Source organism: Nicotiana tomentosiformis, chromosome 1 (assembly GCF_000390325.3).
Source record: "Nicotiana tomentosiformis chromosome 1, ASM39032v3, whole genome shotgun sequence".
Taxonomy (NCBI): domain Eukaryota; kingdom Viridiplantae; phylum Streptophyta; class Magnoliopsida; order Solanales; family Solanaceae; genus Nicotiana; species Nicotiana tomentosiformis.
In genome coordinates, this window is record NC_090812.1 from 95,853,497 (window position 1) to 95,872,262 (window position 18,766).

An 18,766-nucleotide genomic window follows, 5' to 3' on the forward strand; every position below is an offset into this window, starting at 1 on the left:
GGTAGGCTCAATAGGATTCTATTCATAACTTCCAGGTACAATCACGAATTCATGATACAAAGTCTAAAGAACAATATGGTGGCACGGAGCTGGACAGTGGTCATAAGCATAATTGTGTATGGTTCAGCTATCATTTTGGCTTTGCATAGTTTGAATTCCAATCCCATGTGCTATTTGAAGCAGCTAGTTTGCTTCGATTTTCAGTGCTCAATTTTAACATCACTTGTGCAATATTCCAGCATATTGGGCACTCTTTGGATGATCATTAATCATGCAATCAATTGGCTAAGTTTAGTTCCTCATAGGCAAGGCTTCATAACTCATTATGTACTGCTAAAGTTGAGTATAATGCTCAGCTTTAGTAATAGGATTGATGTATTTTTATGTTTTAGTTTTCTTCATTTTGTGAGACCTCCTGACAATATTTTTATATTTTGTTCTTATTATTAATAAAAATCACCACTAAGCACACATCTTAGTTGTATATTAGAAAAAAAGAGAAAAACACTCGACCCCTTCCCCTCTTTTCCCCATTCTTTCACCTTACCTCCTTTCTAACTCCTCTCAAATCCCACCCCAAACTCCCTTATCTTTCCCCAAATTCTTCCCCAATTTCAAGTCTTCTCCTCGTATTCCATAGTCAAGGTAAGTAATTTTCTCCCATATTTTCTCTATTCTCTTTCTAGTAGTGATTTTAGGTAGTTTAGTTAATATCTCTAACCCTAGGTAGTTTTTCATTATTTTTAGTTAATTTTCATATTTTGGCCGAAAATTGTGCTTAATTTTGTAGGGTTTTCACTGTTCTTATGATTGTGGATGATTTTTGGTATGTCTTGGTGGAGTTGGAGTTATTTTGTGATAAATCTTTGTGGGGGTATATTTTTGGCCGAAAATTAGAGGCCTTGTGGGATGTATTTTGTGCGTCCTATGGAATTGTTATATTGTGGTGATGTTATAGTTGTACTGGGTGATATGTTTGGTATACAATTATGAGTGATTCATGCTCAAATTAAAGTTGAAGAAAGTATTGACACTAATACCTATTACATGTTTGAAAAAATGCCACAATGACTTCAATGGTGAAGTATGAACACAAAGTTGATTCTTGTGACTTAGTAATGAACTTGTTATTAGAAGATAAGTATGGGGTAGGCGGTCATATTTTATGTGTGAAATTATAGCGTGTTAGCCCCGAATGCTAATCGATTGACCACCCCATGCTATTGTATTATTAGTTACTAATTGGGATGTCTGATTTATGTTATGTACTTGTGTAGTAGTGTAGTATAAATTCTTGTTTTTTTCTTTCTTAGATACTAGATTAGCTTCTTGATTTTTTACTTTACAATAGTGTAGTATAATCATTGTTTGTATTATTGTAATATTAGTTCGGTGGTTGGGTGGAGTGTTGATGACTTGTGGCGTACTTTTAATGGGGTAGTCTGAGTCCGCGATACACATTGTACTTGTGAACATACTAATGACATAAGTGTGGGGTGGTACCTCGTTTGGTCTTTCTTTTTGTTCTAAGTGTTGTGGCTAATTATGTTCGTCTTGTAAAGGTACAATTTCTCGTCGTCCCAGCAAACGTGCTAACACTGGTTCTTCTAGGGTCGCTTCTAGAAGTCGTAGAGGAGGTAGACGTGCACCACCCCCTGACTAGTGGAGGAGGAGATATAGCACATTGATCCGGATGTTGATGTGGTCCTAGGGTACAAGTATGACATTCGGGTTGTGCCAGTTCATGCTCAAAATTAGTACAGGACATTTAATCATGCGGTGAGCCCGTACCCTGAAGTTGGTATCGATGATGGGAAGCTAGCTCGGAAGTACTCTGTATATACAACAACATCCAATTCCTGGGTTTTGAATGTTTGTTCCGTCCCGGTGATGCGGGGAACGTGAACTTGCTAAAGGAGTTCTATGCCAACTGGAAGCCTGAGGCCAGTTTGGATGCAGTGTATGATGTACATGTGAGAGGCTAGATGATCCCCTTTTCCTCACAAGTGATTAATCAGATTATGGGGTTCTCGGAGCACTCTTATAAGTTGTTCTAGAGGTTGATGTGTCAGCCCAATTATCCGGATATTAGGCGCTAGTTGTGTGGAGCTAATTCTCTTGCCACGTGGACGCGGGATGCTAAGGAGTATCACAAAGACATGAAGAAGAGCAATTTCCAGCGTCCCATCATGGTTCTTCTATGGCTGATTAATACCAAGATTATGCCCACCCAGAGCAACATTGATATCTCAAGGGTGAAGGTGTGTCTGGTTTATGCCTTCTTGACCCGGATAAAGTTCGATCTTGGCAAGATCATGCTGGAGCACATGGCTCGAGTGTGCCCATTTGGGGGTCGCCGCCTATATTACCCGAGTATGATCACTCGGCTGCTGCGGATGCACCACGTGGAGGAGGAGTTTCATTATAATAGGATGATCCCCGTTCTGCATCCTGTCAGGATTTTGATGTCACAACTGTGATAGACCCCCCTTCTGTTGCTGTTCCTATGGATCGGAGATTGTTTCATGTCGAGGAGACACTACTGCTGTTATTTGCTGATATGTGCCTTCACGCTACTCAGGGGAGACTGACTTGGCAGAGAGGCAGCAGGATAACCCCCTTTCTGCTATCACTTGGCAATGGTTGGGCTTGGCAGAGGCAGGATAGCTGCCACCGGATGAGGACATGAGCTATGTTACCTCCAATGATGAGGAGTACTTGCGCACCTTTGAGGGTGTTGATGAGGATTAGGCCAAGGGCCTTAGGGAGTCACCTTTTCACTCTTGTTTTACTGTTTTGAATTGGGGACAATGAAATCTCTTAAGTGTGAGGTGGGGTGCTCTTATTTGCTTGTATTTTGTATTCTATTTGCCAATTGGATTTGTTTGATTTGTTTCTTGATTTCTTAGACAATATGATCTGTAATTATAACTCTAAATTCAATCGGCCTGTAATAGTTAATAATTATAATTGTTTAGTTTCGACTCTTCCCGGCGATGGATTTCATCAACTGATTTCTTGAGGGATTTGAAGTCGAATGAGAAAAATACAAAAAAATCAAAGAGTTTGAAAATCCAAAAATATGTCTTATTTTTATTTTACTTTCTTAGGTAGTGTAATAATTTTCTCTTGGTTTTCTTTATGTCGCGGTTCTTTTTTAAGAGCTTTATTTTGAACTGGGTGTAATTAGTTTTTTTTTTGGTAGGAATAAAGAATCTTAAGTCATAGTGCTAACATGAAGCAATTTTTTTTTACTGTGTATGCCTTGAGAATAGTGACTGCCTGAGTTGTGACGCTTAGGCTCAGTTCTAGACTCATGGATAAGTACCTTAATTTATTTGATCTCGACTATGCTTAGCTACTTTGACTAGAGAGTCAGTATAAATCCAATCCTAAGTGAGTTATGTGATGTGTGAGTGAGGTTTGTGTTGATATTATGTGCATGTCACTTGATGTCTAGAACTTACCCAGTGTGTTTGCAGAGCGAAATAGCGGTCTTGTTTAGTATAGGAAGTGATGTAGGTGTTTCTTTATTGAGCCAATTATACGCCTGTGACCCGCCTAATTGTTGTGTATCCTAGTTAGGCCCCTTGAGCCTGTAATCCTATTTTCTTTAACAACCACACTACAAGCCTGGCCCGTTTGTTGAATTGACCATTTATTTGAACATTTTTGCCTCTCATGAGCACTTGAAATATTTATGAGCTTGTTAAAAGCTAAGTGGAGGTATGATTGGATTTTTGAGTGGAACTATGGAAAAGGAGAAAGTTGCACTGTTTGAAAAAATTATGAGAGCCACTTGTAGGGAATTGAAAAAAAATAAGAGAAAAGAAATTCAGAAGTTAGAAGAAAAATAGAAAGAAAACGTTGGTGTTGTATATATTATAAAGAAAATTATTCCTTGCTAGTGGTAAATCTTGCTTTGTTTGTGCTTAAAGAAATTGAGAGTTTGGTGCTAATATGATGTGAAGGTTGGGATTTGGTTCAACACTAGTGTGGGGTTTGAATTGGTGAAATTGTATGTATTAAAGTGTTCAGGGAGGTATAGACACTATTATCCTAATTGTATCCTACCCATCCCGAAGCCTACATTACAACCAAATCAAAGTCCTACTTTATCTTTGACTGAATGAGCTTAATTAGTAGAATGTTACACCACGGGCAAGCCTATGGTACGTCTTCTGTGGCATATGAATTTTGATTCTGAGAGTGAGTGAATTCTGCTTATCTAGAGTTCCTATTTGTTCTTGAATTTTATTTTGTGTGGAACTACTCTCTATTTTTGTTGTGAGGGCATATGACTTGCGAAGGAAATGTAATGACTTTGACTTCTTTGTTAGAGTAAGTGACCAGGTTGTGAAAAATGCGTGGTGCTTTTGAGTTGAGTCTTGAGGTTAGGATGTTATGGTAAGATGCTTAATCTGCTTTAAATATTCTTGGCATGATGTGTTAGGGAAGTTGTTTGATAAAGAGGTCGTTTCTGTGTGAAGTATTGTTTGATTGCTCGAGGACGAGTAATGGTTTAAGTGTGGGGTGTTGATGGTAGGTTAGAAACCCGTATTTTAGCCGTATTTTACACTCTAATTACTGCACTTTACGTGTATTTGAGCTTAAATAATAGTGAATTCTACTTATTATGTGTTTTATGCCCTGCAGGAAGTGATTCCGAGTTAAAAAAATAATTTGAAGCGACATCGATCAATTTGGAGCTTTGAAATCTGAGTAAAAGCCCAAGAAATTAAGTCAGGATCGCGTTAGGGGTCGAGGACCGAGTCTGGATATCAAAAAGGGAAGAAAATAATTTACTCTAAGAAAATATCACAGTCGCTCCGCGTGGGGTGCTGCATGGGGCGGCACAGTTGTGCAAAACAAGCCAACTCTGTCAGAATCCACTCTCTGAAAATGTCCATTGGCGCGTCATGTGCCGTGCCAGTGCATTTTTCTCAGAGTATTGTCCAGTTCGGCTTGGAAAGGGTGGTTTCGTCTGGACCCACTTCTACACGGTATAAATACACCAAAAATATATTTTTTGAAGGGACTTTTGACCTATAAAAGATTTGAGAAGCAACTAAGGCAAGAAGACACAAGAATTTATCAAGATTTCAAGCAATAATCGGTGCAATACGGGAGTTTGTATCGAATCATTAGCATTGATGTTTTCTATATTTTTAAACCTTATTGAGATGATTTTTTCCATTGTTATGGAGTAATTTTCCTTAGGGTGTTGATAGATATGGTGTATTGATAACTTGATTAGGGATTCGCTTATTGACAATTGTTTTGAATTAATTGATGAAGCTTTAAATCATATTGTGAAGTTAGTTATTATTTTGCTTAATCGAAAGAGGAGCTTGATATTGAATTTCTTTATATCTTTTGCTCTAGTTTAAATTCGCAATTCAAATAGGTAATGAAAAGAGCCTCTTGAATTGCTAATCGAACTAGAAAATAGGAAAATATTCGTGAGAAGTTTTACCCTTTAGACCATAACCATTATTTTATTCGTTGCAATTATTTATCGTGCTTCAATATGATTAATTACTGAAATTAACGTTTAATCGAAAGAGGAACATTAACTTCAAGTGTAATATGATTATTTGTTGAATTCGTGAGAATCAACAGTATTATGGAGTGAACTAACTCAAGAATTGGATCCCGAGTCAATTGTCTTGCACCTATCTAGTCAATTACTCTTACTTCTCTCATTCATATCTCTTTGTTGCTCAAGTGTTGTCTTTCGTGATCAATTGACAATTGCTTAATTTTAGTAGTTAATCTGTCACGACCCAAAATCCCAACCTGTCATGATGGCGCCTATCTCGATACTAGGCAAGCCGATAATATCAATAAACCACAATTTCTTTTAAGTTTGAAAATATAATATTTAAATACAATACAAAATCTCACAAATACTTATACGAACACTCCCCAAAACCTGGTGTCACTGAGTACATGAGCATCTAATATGAATGCAAGTCTGGAAAAATACGGTCTATAATAGTCTAAGACCAAAATACGGTAAACAAGGAGATAGGAAAGGAGAGACAAGGTTTGTGAAATACGGCAGCTACCTCTGAATCTTTGGAAGATCAACTATACGAGAGAATCAACACCCGCTATGTCCAGAAGCACCTGGATCTGCACACGGAGTGCAGGGTAGTATGAGTACAATCAACTCAGCAAGTAACAATAATAACTAAGGAACTGAAGATAGTGACAAGCTACACAGTTATAGTTCACTTTCAGTAATTCCAGCAAAGAATAGACATGCTTTCAAATCCAGCAGTTTAAGTCAAATCAATTTTATACAGTTCATGTTCATGTAATCCGATATAGAATCTTTCAGAGAATTTCACAACAATGATAGATAGCAACTAAATGCAACAACAAATGAAAAGCAAGTACAGCCTCTCAGGGCAACAGTCACTCAACTCTTCATAACAGCTCAACCACTCGGCTCTAAGCCCTTAACACTCACACTCAATGGGTACTCGCGCTTACTAGGGGTGTACAGACTCCGGAGGGGCTTCTACAACCCAAGCACCATAATCCACACTGACAACTCACGTACTGCACGGACAACTCACGTGCTATAATATCTTGCGCAGATAACTCACGTGCCATATATCCTTACCTCACCGATAGGCCCTCGGCCTTACTCAGTCCTCAACCTCTCTAGTCTCTCGGGCTCTCGTAAATCACAAAGATCAGCCCAAAAAAGATAACATAGTGAATCAACAAATATCAAGAAAGACTAAGGTATGATGCACAAGTAAAATCATGACTGAGTACAAGACAGCAATTAGCAAATAATTCAACAAGTACGCGACCTCTGTGGGTCCCAACAGTACTAACACATAGCCTAAGCATGATTTTTAACATGATTTACAGTTAAATTTCTTCAACACAAAGAGAGCATATAGCTAACAACAAGTTATTCAACTTTACAGTTTTACGGGACTGACCAAGTCACAATCCCTTCGGTGCATGCCCACATGCCTGTCACCTAACATGTTCGTCACCTCCAAAATAATCACATGACACAAAAATTCGGGGTTTCATACCCTCAAGACTAGATTTATAACTACTACTTACCTCAAACCGTGAAATTCTTATTCCGCTAAGCCTTTGCCTCGTGAATTGGCCTCCAAATGCCTCGAATCTAGTCACAAATAATTCGATTCAGTGAATAAAATTTATTGGAATTAATTCCATAAGAAAATGCAAGTTTTCCATAAAAATCCAAAATTTAGCTCAAAAATCGCCCGTGGGGCCCACGTCTTGGAACCCGACAAAAGTTATAAAATTCAAAAGCATATTCAACCACGAGTCTAACCATACTAATTTTATCAAAATCCGACATCAACTCGACCTCCAAATCATCAAATCTTATTTCCAAATCCCTAAGTTCAAACCCCCGATATACACCTCAAAAATATGTAACTAGTCGGATTATTCGATGATAATTCAATATTATGGAGTAGAAATAATCATAAGGAACTTACCTCAAGTTTTCCTCGAATTCTCTCTCAAAATATCCCCAAAAATTGTGCTTGAAGGTCTAAAAATGGCAAAACTCGGAACCCCTTCGAAATGTATACTGTCCAGGTATTCCGCACCTGCGACTCACTTAGCCGCTTCTGCGGTTTCGCCAAGCCTCCACTAGAGCCACTTCTGCGAGCTCGTATTTGCGAGGCTAGCTCCGCTTCTGCGGAAAGCTCGCTTTTGCGATGGCTGGTACGCACATGCGGCTTCGCACCTGCGATCAAACCTCCGTTGGTGCGAAAATACCAGAAGCAAAAGTTCCAGCAGTGGTTTTAAGTCTGAAATTGATCCGTACCTGAGACCCCCGGGATCTCAACCAAATATACCAACTAGTCCTAAAATATCATACGAACTTAGTTGAGTCTTCAAATCACATCCAACAACACTAAAAATACGAATCCCACATATATTCAAGCTTAATGAACTTTGAAAATTTCAATTTCTACAAACGACGTCGGAACCTATCAAATCACGTCTGATTTATCTCAAATTTTGCACACAAGTCATAAATGACATAACAGAGGTATTTCAATTTTTAGAATCGGATTCCGACCCCGATATCAAAAGGTCAACCTCCCGGTCAAACTTTCCAGAAATTCAACTTTCGCCATTTCAAGCCTAATTCCTCTACCGACCTCCAAATAATTTTTCGGACACGCTCATAAGTTCAAAATTACCATACGGAGCTATTGAAATCATCAAAATTCAATTCCGAGGTCGTTTACAGATAAATCTACATCCGATCAACTTTTATAACTTAAATTTTCAATTATGAGACTAAGTTTCTCGTTTCACTCCGAATTCCTTCCGTACCCGAACCAACTAACCCGGTAAGTCATAGAACAATTGTAAAGCATAAATTGAGCAATAAATGGGGGAACGAGGTTATAATGCTAAAAACGGCTGCCAGGGTCGTTACATAATCGTAGTTAATAACCATTCCATCAAGTGTTAATTTTCCTGTATAGTGATTAACTAAAGATTATTCGAACACTATTTAAATCCAATCCTTGTGGAGACGATAATTAAACTATACTATCTTTGACTAGCGAGCAATAATTTTGTGTTGTGTTTTGCACTCGTTAATAGTTCATGACATTTGATTTCTAATAATATTATCTCTAATTAAGGGTGGCAAATGGGCTGTTTGGGCTGGTCAAGATGAACTAAACAATGGATTATAACCCAACCCGACTAAATTGACCCAAATCATTGCATTATTCTCAACCTTTAAAACAAGCATATATAAAAATTATAACTTATATTTTGGATTAAATGTCAATTCTTGCCAAAATAATTTCTTTCCTCAATTTGGATTTAGAATTTTATTTGATAGTTCTTCATCTTATAATATTAACAAAGATCAATAATAAAAAAGTAGTAAAATTAGACCTTCCCACCAACCCCAACCCCAACCCACCTCCCACTACCCAACCCCTACCCTACCCCTGAATTCCCACCCCCACCCTAAATATAAATATTATTTAGAGTATTTTCTTTTAATATTGTAGATATAGTATTTTCTTTTTCATTTCAACAAAAATGAATATTTTCTTTTTATGATGTAGAAAGAGTATTTACTTTAATTTCAATAAAATAAGTACTTTCTTTTCATGATGTAGAAATGTATTTTCTTTTTCATAAAATGAGTACTTTTTTTTCATGTTGTAGAAAAAGTATTTTCTTTTGTTTCAACAAAAGAAGTACTTTCTTTTCTTGAAGTAGAAAAAATATATTCTTTTAATGTTGTAGATAGAGTATTTTCTTTTTCATTTCAACAAAATAGAATATTTTCTTTTTATGTAGAAAAAGTATTTTCGTTCATTTCAATAAAATAAGTACTTTCTTTTCATGTTGTAGAAAAAGTATTTTCTTTTGTTTCAATAAAAAGAGTAATATGTTTTCATGATGTAGAAAAAGTATTTTCTTTTTCACAAAATGAGTACTTTCTTTTCCTGTTGTAGAAAAAGTATTTTCTTTTATTTCAACAAAAAGAATATTTTTTTCTCATGTTGTAGAAAAAGTATTTTTTTTTCATTTCAATAAAATGAATACTTTCTTTCTGAGGATATCAACCAAACATGGAAAAATTTAAAAATATTTTCCTAAACATGGGTCAGAGATATAACTCTAAGATTGAGCACTTCCATGAATGGCATCATTATGGATCCATTTGGGCTAATGATTTTTATGGATTAACTTGGGCTAGCCCAAAACAACCAATTTTCAAAGTTATTCTAGCCCAAACCCATTAAAACTTGAACAGATCAAATAGATTTGGTTAGTTTTGCCACCCCTACAGTGTCTGATGTTCTTTTTATACTGTTATTTTCAAGCAACGAACAATAGTCTAGTGTAGAATTGAAATATCATTAACGTTATGATTTAATTTCTCTTCTAATTTCTTTCTCTTTTTGCTTCAATCTGGATTATCATTTTCATGAATTACGATTTTACAAGTTTGGCTGAGAGAATATAATTTTAAACGGCACAAACCGAAATCGATAAGTGAATAACCAAGCCATACCTACCTAACTTATCTCGATATGGTATTGATATAACATTTTAGAAAGAAAAAAAAAACTACCGAACCAAAATCTTTCAAAACCGTACAAAACCGACCAATGCAGAGCTCTGCCAGATTAGCCCTGATTAATGAGTGACCCTCCAAAGTCCTGTATCTAGCTAGTACCATATTGCCATGTAAATCATCCGGGATAGTCTTCAACTACCAACAAGTAATGGATTTTTATTCTGGTACATGTGATATCTTTTGCAGAGTTTCTCTAGTGTTGCTACAGAGTGCTGCATCTTATTGAGTTTCGTGTCCATGAACATGCTCTGCAGGGGTAAAAACCAGTTTCCAGTGAGAAGTAAACAACAACGCTAACGCATGTTAAATGATTTTAAAGATCCACATCACTACCTGAAAATGATCTCCATACTTCTCCACGAGTCTGCCAATATGAACTCGTTGTATGGAAGTGAGTGGTTGCAGTGGAGCACTTTTTCCATCTCTTCGCTTCTTCCCAAGTGCTGTCTTAAGATCTATAGTTCAAAAGTATCACATGTTAACTGTAGGGGATATTGAATGACATGATAAACAAAAACACAAGGATCAGAAACTCTAATAAAACTTAAATTGACTTTGCTGTTGTATACACTATATAATAATAGGTAATGCTTTATACACTATATTCAATCAAACTCTTCATATTCATCATGTCTGCATGCAGTAGGAAGAGTAAACAGAAAGAAATTACTTTAATTCCGCAAAAAGAATTTGTTGTTCATCTTAAACGAATATTATTTTCCATATGCAGAAAGATAGCTCAGCTGGCCTTTTGCACTATCCCTCTAGCAATCCCTCTTTCTCTCCCACTCTCCATAACTGAGCTCCTTACCAACCTGATTGGCAGCTTCTTCTCTATGAAGCAAAGATTGGGCATAATGCTTTCAGATTTCTAATTGACATCACAGATAACCAAATAACACTAAGCATGAAATCCTAGCTTCCAATTATCATTTGAAACATTCTAGATATGACATAAGGCTCTATTGCAGAAGGCTACATAATGATTTCCTCCAAAGAGAAAAGGAAAAAAAGGACCTAAAGGTATTTTTCTTTATCAGGAAGGCTAGCACTTCCCTTCATTATTCGTACTATTCTCTTTCTGGTGACGCGAGTTACGTAATTGAAGGCCAAAAGTACAAAATGTATGCTTTACAAAATCCAATAGTCATCCATTATGGTAACTCAACTCAGAAGCACTCCAATGAACTCAACAACGAAGCTAAAGAAATTTTCCTCAGTAACCAGACTCTATGTCTTATCAGACCTCCTCATACGTCAATAAATAGTGCAAAATTTATGAATTTAATATATCAAACAATGCTAACATTATGACATTGCAACATCCCATCCTCAACTTAGTTCAGCTCATACCTTAGTTAACTACACAGTTTCTCCAAAACAACCAAAATAGCAACACCAACGAGTTCAGGATTAAAGCTTAATTATTGCTACACTTACATTAGGTCCTTGTTCTGTTATTTATGAGGAGTCCTTTAGTCCAGTTAGAGACTTGTATGTCATTGCAGGTTAAATTGTGAAACTTAGATCTTCTAGTTTTAGAAAATCCTAATTTTGCCTCAAAAGACTAATTATTTTAGAATTAACATGAACAGAGCTAAATGGTTACTAAGCAGTATTTCTTTGGTCCACCCAACTAGTTCGAGATTGAGGCATAGCTAGATTAGCAAATAAATTCAGATAGTAACAGCAATTTAAGAGAAAATTAAAAAGCAGACTGACCATCTTCCTCAACTTCACTGCCAGAATCATCCAGCGCCTCAAATGCATCGGTGGCATCATCAGAGGGAGGTGGCTGCTGCGGCGGCGGAACCTGAAGAGAGTCGGTTTCAATCATATGAGAGGTTCGGCAACGGACACCAAGCAAGTTAGGGTTTGAAACGACGCCGAATGACTTGTAATTGTCGATAACGCTGCCCTTGTCATCCCAATGAGAGTTCACCAATGATCGGAGCTTCGGCGGGAGAGTAAACGCCGGTTTGAATATATTAGGGTTCTTCTTTGGTAGACCGACTCGTACTTTCGGCTTTGATCTCTTGTACTTTCGCCGTGAACCACCCATCTCTTCTGTTGAAAGTGCGAAATAGAGGCTAGGGTTTAAGGGGAGACTCGGAATGCTTGATAAACCTTTCGCCCTTTTGATTTTTTGGAGTGAAAATGACAAATATGGTCCCCCTTTGTTTGGAGTAGATTTAAAATAGCCCCTTAAGTATACTTTTGAATAGTTTTAGTCCTTTAAATTTGCCAAAAGTGAGGATTTTTTGTCTCCACCAAATATTTCATAAACTTTTATTGTTAGATTTAGTGGAACATGAAAAATACTTTAGCCTAAAACACGAAGAAAACAATATCAGATTCCAAAAATTGCAACACCCAAAATCGTACTAGACAATAGAAATAGATTAAAATATCAAAAACTGTATCTCAAAGTTGCATCTACATCAAAGATAAATGACAAATACTACATCTCAAAATGTGAGTTTTCTTCATTTTTTTATGAATCTCATTAAATCGAACTACCAAAATTTATTAATAATTTACAAAGACCAAAATTGCTCAAAGATTTGTGTGAGACTTTAAATCAACATTAGTCATCAATATGTACCAATGACTTAGTACAGATGCGCTTCCGACAATGCTATTATTATCCAATAAATATGCCTTACTTTAATCGCATGAAAGGTTCCAAAAGTAATATGGCCATCAAATTAGATTTGGATAAGGGTTTTGATCGCTTAGAAAGGTCTTATATTAGGTAAACCCTTCTCTTTTTAAAAATTTTTTTAAAATTTGTTAATCTCATAATGTTCTACATTACTACTACTACCATCTCCATTCTCATTAATGGCTCTCGAACAAATCTCTTCAGTCCCTCTAGAGGTATTCGACAAGGCGATCATATTTCTTGATACATTTTCATCTTGTGTATAGATGCCACGACTCAAGCCCATCGCACGTATTATCTTCTTTGGGCCTTAGTCCGCACGAATTTGTCTTTTGGATTATGCCACATCGAGCCCCAAAAGTATAAACTAGTGTCATGCCTTATATAGCTCTTTATTTTTCTCTTATTTTGATGTGGGATTCACCTAAGGTGACATGTGCACCCCTTCTTCAGAAGTTTGCCAACCTAGAAGCCCGACAGTCCTACTTGATCCTCCCTCCCGCCCTCCGTCATTGGCATCACAATAGAGCACTTATCTATTAAAAATTAAAATGTTCAATAGTGTTTCCACCAAAAACTTGATTCCTATTTCCACTATTAGATGTTGGTGCCAGGATTTCAAATGATTTAGGAAGTGGTGATGATTTACAGAAGCATCGAGTATTCATTGAGAAAGAAGAGATGAAGAAGAAAAGAGGAGACAAAGTCGAATGCGAGACTTCGAACTCTACATTGTCTGAAGGAATAAATTATTTGCATCACCACCGTCCATCTAAAGCTTGATGGATTTAATCTTGGTCATCTATTTTCAGCATAAATAACACAGATGGCAAGCATCTTATTTTGTATCTTCCAGAACATTCTTGCCTACGCGTAATTATTATAGCTAAGGATATAATTTAGTAGTTAGAGTTTGTTATACAATAGCTAGTAAAAGAAAGACAAATGTACAAATAGGAATCTTTCTTTTCTTTATTCCTCTTATATATATATTGATGTACAGTGATCAATACAATACACAAAATCTTCAGCACTTCATTCTCATCATTTTTATTCCTAAAATTGAACATGGTATCAGAGCAGCACGATTCCTTCTAGTTTATATTCTTCTTCTTCTTTCACCCCTTCTGCATCATCTTTTCTGCTCCAATGGGTGATACATCAGTCATTGCTTCTGGGAAATCTCATGCCACAGGTGATGTCGTTCCTGATGGATCTGGAAAAACCTTTGCTGATTCATCTCACCCTCTCTATATTCATCCCTCACATTCCCCTGGAAAGCTCATAGTGAATTCAATCTTTGATGGGAAAGGGTATGGGGGATGGCGCAGAGGTATTCTTATTGCCTTGTCTGCTAAGAACAAGGTGGGATTCATATATGGCACCATTGCTCAACCAAAGATTTCTTCAGAATCTTTCAAATCTTGGTGTCGCTGCAATAACATGGTAATTTCATGGCTCTTGAACACTCTCTCCAGGGAGATAGCAGAGAGTGTTCTTTATTCCAAAACAGCAAGAGAAATCTGGTTGGAGCTTGAAGAGAGGTTTGGACAGAGTACTGGACCTCAGCTCTATCACCTTCAAAAGGAAATCAATAAATCAGTACAAGGAAATCATGATATTGCTTCATACAACACCAAGATGAAAAGGCTCTGGATGGGCTGGACAGTTTGGATACTTGTCAACACCGTACTTGTGAGTGTTCTTGTGGAGGTAAGACCAAGACATTCAAATCACAGCAGGATGGAAGGCTCATCTATTTCCTTATGAGACTTAGTGATGCTTACCCTGGACCTAGGAGTAGCCTGCTGATGCTTTCCCATTTACCCTCCATTAATCATGCCTACTCTTTGCTCATCAGGGATGAAAAGTAAAGATAGGTACATATCTTTCACTAATCCACACACATGGCATTCTTAGCATCCAAACAGCATAATGGAGCTCAAAGGTATAACTCTGACAAAAAGAATTTTGCAGAAGGAAAGAAAGTTGCTCAAGTCTGTTCTTATTTCATGAATCAGAATCATACCATTAAGAACTGCTATAGCCTCATTGGATTTCCTGCAGACTTCAAATTCACCAAGACCAAGAGGTTTGTTTCTGGAGCCAAAAGGCAATCCAGTTCTGCCTGCAGAAACTCAAGCAAATCAATTAGTCAATTCAGGAGAAATGCCTATGACTCAAGACCAGTATCAGTCTTTATCAACTACTTCAAAATGTCAAAATTGGCAATCAAGGAGAGCAGTCCAATGATGAAGCAGTTTCTGCTAATTGCGATGGTATTTATGCCACTCTTTGGCCTTCAAACTCTTCTAGATCTTTCATTAGAGTTTCTTTAAACTCAGTTTCATGGATATTGGACTCAGGGGATTCAGAACATATGACCTCAAATTTGAGGCTTTTGTTTAATGTGCAGACTCTTCCTAAACCTGTTTATGTCAAACTACCAAATTCTCTTAAGGTTTTAGTGTTTCAGTCAGGATATGTTGCTCTCTTGCCTAACCTCACTTTACAGAATGTCTTGTTTGTTCCTAGTTTCAATTACAACCTATTATCAGTCCATAAGTTGTGCACTCAATTCAGTTCCATCCTAATGTTTTCTTCTCTTGGTGCTATTTTGCATGCCCTTTCAATGAAGACCCTTCAATGAAGAGGCCAGTGGTGCTTGGTGAAGTAAGACAAGGTCTCTATATTTTCAATTCAAGTCATTTCAAGCCTAAAGCTGGAGTTATTAGTAGAATCAAGGCACTTTACCATTTTATTTGTAATCAGAATATTAGGAAATAGTCTTCAAGTCCTATTTTATCCTTAGTTTCTATTTCTAGTGATGTAAGCCTTTGGCATAACAGGTTGGGCCACATGCCCTTTTCTAATATGAAAAATGACAGTTCAGTTTCTTATTCTACTTTTCCTTCTAATAATCATCCTTGTGATATTTGTGCTAAGGCAAGACAAGTCAAATTATCTTTTCAATCTAGTTCTATTTCTACAAAATAAATTTTTGAACTTATACATGATGACACTTGGGGTCCTTATAAGACTACCACTTATGAAGGGTTTAAATACTTCCTTACAATTGTTGATGACTATAGTAGGGCCAGTTGGTCTTTTCTTCTCAGCACCAAGTCAAATGCTTTTCTAGTTCTCAAACAATTCTTAGCCATGACAGAAAGACAATTTGACACTAAGGTAAAAGTTGTCAGAACTGATAATGCTTTGGAATTAGGATCTTGTCCAAAGTATTCTGAATTCCTTGCTTCACAATGGATTATACACCAAACAACTTGTCCTTACACCCCTCAACAAAATGGAGTTGTTGAGAGAAAGCATAGACATTTACTTGAGACATGTAGGGCATTGCTCTTTCAATCAAATTTGCCCATTAAGTTTTGGGGGGGACTGCTTATTGACGGCCACTTATCTAGTTAACAGATTTCCTTCTAAGCTTCTCAAAGGAAAAACATCTTATGAAATCTTATTTGGAAAGTCTCCTGCTTATCATACACTCAAGTCTTTTGGATGCCTTTGTTATGCCTCAACTTTAGCAAAAGACAGAAAATTGGATCCTAGATCTATGAAATGTGTCTTTTTGGGGTATCCTTTTGGGAAAAGGGGATACAAGCTGCTTAACTTACACACTAATAGAGTTTTTATTTCCAAGGATGTTATTTTTCATGAGACAATATTTCTCTTTTCTGTTAAACAACCCAGTCAGATCTTTCCCACTAATAGTTCAACAATTGCTACTGATTTATTTCCTTCTCCTATTCCTCAACCTAATCATGGACAGGTCCTTTCCAACCCATTGCAGTCCAGAACTGACCACTCTTCTCCTCTATTCAGCCTGCTTCTCCTTTCACCCCAATTCAATCTAGGAGAGTATCCACTTCCTCAATTCATACTCCTATCGTTCCTACTCATCAGAACTCCTCCTCACCACAGATTGCTTCTCCAGCTTCTTCTATTTCTCCCAGTTCTGCCTCTCCTGACACTCAACATGCACTTAGAAGATCTCTAAGAGAACATCATCTACCTAGCCACTTAAATGACTATATCTGTAATTCAGTATTTTTAACAGGTGTTTCTTCTAGTTGTTTCACTTCCTCTGTTTCCCCTAGTATTCTACCATTTTCAGCTTTATCTTATTTCAATCAGTCACTATAAATATTGTCTCCTATATTTCTGAACCAACCTCCTACTCCCAAGCATCTCTACATCCCGGTTGGCAAGAAGCTATGTCTAAAGAGCTACAAGCATTAGAAGCAAACAGGACTTGGGAGGTAGTGGAACTACCCAAAGGCAAGAAAGCCCTACTTTGTAAATGGGGCTACAAAGTCAAACACAAATATGATGTTTCACTTGAAAGATTTAAAGCACGACTAGTTATCAGAGAGGATATACAAAGAGAAGGAATAGATTTTACTGAGACTTATTCTCCTGTTGTTAAGATGATAACTATCAGATGCTTGCTTGCTATTGTAGTTAAGAAGAACTGGGAAATTTTTCAACTAGATGAACAACGCATTTCTGCATGGAGACCCACAAGAAGAGGTTTACATGAAATTCCCAGCTGGAATCTCACCTCCTACACCTCATCATGTTTGCCGACTCAAAAAGTCTTTATACGGATTGAGACAAGCGTCTAGGCAATGGTATTCCAGAATCACAGCTGCCTTAAACTTCAAAGGTTACTCTCACTCACTCAATGACTACTCTGTTTTCTTTAAACACTTAGAGGGCAGAACTTCTATCATTGCAATCTATGTCGACGACATACTCCTAACAGGAGATGATCCTTCTGAAATTGCCTCACTCAAATTTTTTCTTGATTCTGAGTTCAAAGTCAAGGACCTAGGTAAAGCTCATTACTTTCTTGGCATGGAAATAATTAGTGAGCCAAAAGGTATAATTTTAAGTCAAAGAAAGTTTACCTTAGATTTGCTATCTGAATTTGGATGCATGAATTCCAAGTCTGCCTCATCTCCGCTTGATCCTTGTGTACAATTCCGACTGGATAGTGGTGATTTGCTTTCAGATCCTTCGCTTTACAGAGGGCTTCTAGGAAAACTGAACTATCTCACTCACACTCGCCCTCATCTCTCCTTTGTCGTGCAGCATCTCAGCTGATACATGCAGCATCTCAGCTAATACATGCAGTGTCCTCGTGTTCCTCACTCCAAAGCTGCAATATATTGTTTGGGGTATCTTCTCATAGGCCCCAGCTTGGGCTTATTCATGAGCTCCAATCCCTATATGGATTTAATTGTTTTCTTTGACTCTGATTGGGATAGATGCCCTGAATCTCGATGCTCTATCAATGGTTATTTCATTACTCTTGGTGGCTCTCCGATTTCTTGGAAATCAAAGAAACAATCTTTGGTTTCCCTGTCTTTAGCGGAGGCGGAGTATCGTTCAATGCGCCGTGTGGTGGCAGAGATCACATGGCTTGTGCGCCTTCTTCAAGTTCTCTCTGTTTTGCCGGTTCTTCCCGTACCGCTTCACTCCGACAGTCAGGCGGAGATACACATCGCCAAAAACCCGATCTTCCATGAGCGTACCAAACATGTTGACCTTGATTGTCACTTTGTGAGACAACAGTACCTCGCCGGCCTCATTTCTTTGTCATCCGTACCATCTATTTCTCAGATCGCCGACATCTTTACGAAACCCCTTTCTGGCCCTAATCACTATTCAATTCTAGGCAAGTTGGGGGTACTTTCACCGCCCTCCAACTTGAGGGAGGGGGGGTGTTGGTCAAATGATTTAGGAAGTCGTGATGATTTACAGAAGCATCGAGCATTCATTGAGAAAGAAGAGACGGTCGAATGAGAGAGTTCGATCTCTACACTGTTTGAAGGAATAAAATTATTTGCATCACCACCGTCCATCTAAAGCTTGATGAATTTAATCTTGGTCGTCTATTTTCAGCATAAATAACACAGATGGCAAGCATCTTATTTTGT

General features: G+C 37.4%; 1 protein-coding gene and 2 long non-coding RNA genes across 3 annotated transcripts; all 3 read right to left on the reverse strand.

Moving 5' to 3' along the window:
- Positions 1-10,054: 10,054 nt before the first annotated feature.
- On the reverse strand, positions 10,055-12,300 carry LOC104102848 (uncharacterized). The gene is made up of 3 exons (XM_009610687.4): positions 11,861-12,300; positions 10,472-10,593; positions 10,055-10,386 (listed from the first exon to the last, which is right to left on the reverse strand). Exons 1-3 carry the CDS (start codon positions 12,198-12,200, stop codon positions 10,270-10,272), a joined length of 579 nt encoding a protein of 192 aa, XP_009608982.1. The 5' UTR covers positions 12,201-12,300; the 3' UTR covers positions 10,055-10,269.
- Positions 10,667-11,204, reverse strand: LOC138900707 (uncharacterized). The gene is made up of 2 exons (XR_011411897.1): positions 11,019-11,204; positions 10,667-10,941 (listed from the first exon to the last, which is right to left on the reverse strand). It is a non-coding gene; the product is annotated as an uncharacterized lncRNA (long non-coding RNA).
- Positions 12,301-13,751: 1,451 nt separating the features above from the next.
- LOC117278390 (uncharacterized) lies at positions 13,752-18,576 on the reverse strand. Its single transcript, XR_004508762.2, has 3 exons — positions 17,735-18,576; positions 14,833-14,931; positions 13,752-14,381 (listed from the first exon to the last, which is right to left on the reverse strand). It is a non-coding gene; the product is annotated as an uncharacterized lncRNA (long non-coding RNA).
- Positions 18,577-18,766: the final 190 nt, after the last annotated feature.

Coding starts and splice junctions, on each gene's coding strand:
- LOC104102848 (XM_009610687.4), bottom strand. CDS start 12,200: ATGGGTGGTTCACGGCGAAAGTACAAGAGATCAAAGCCGAAAGTACGA. Junction 10,594..11,860: donor CAGTGAAGTTGAGGAAGATG/GTCAGTCTGCTT, acceptor TTTGAACTATAG/ATCTTAAGACAGCACTTGGG. Junction 10,387..10,471: donor AGTATGGAGATCATTTTCAG/GTAGTGATGTGG, acceptor TTACCCCTGCAG/AGCATGTTCATGGACACGAA.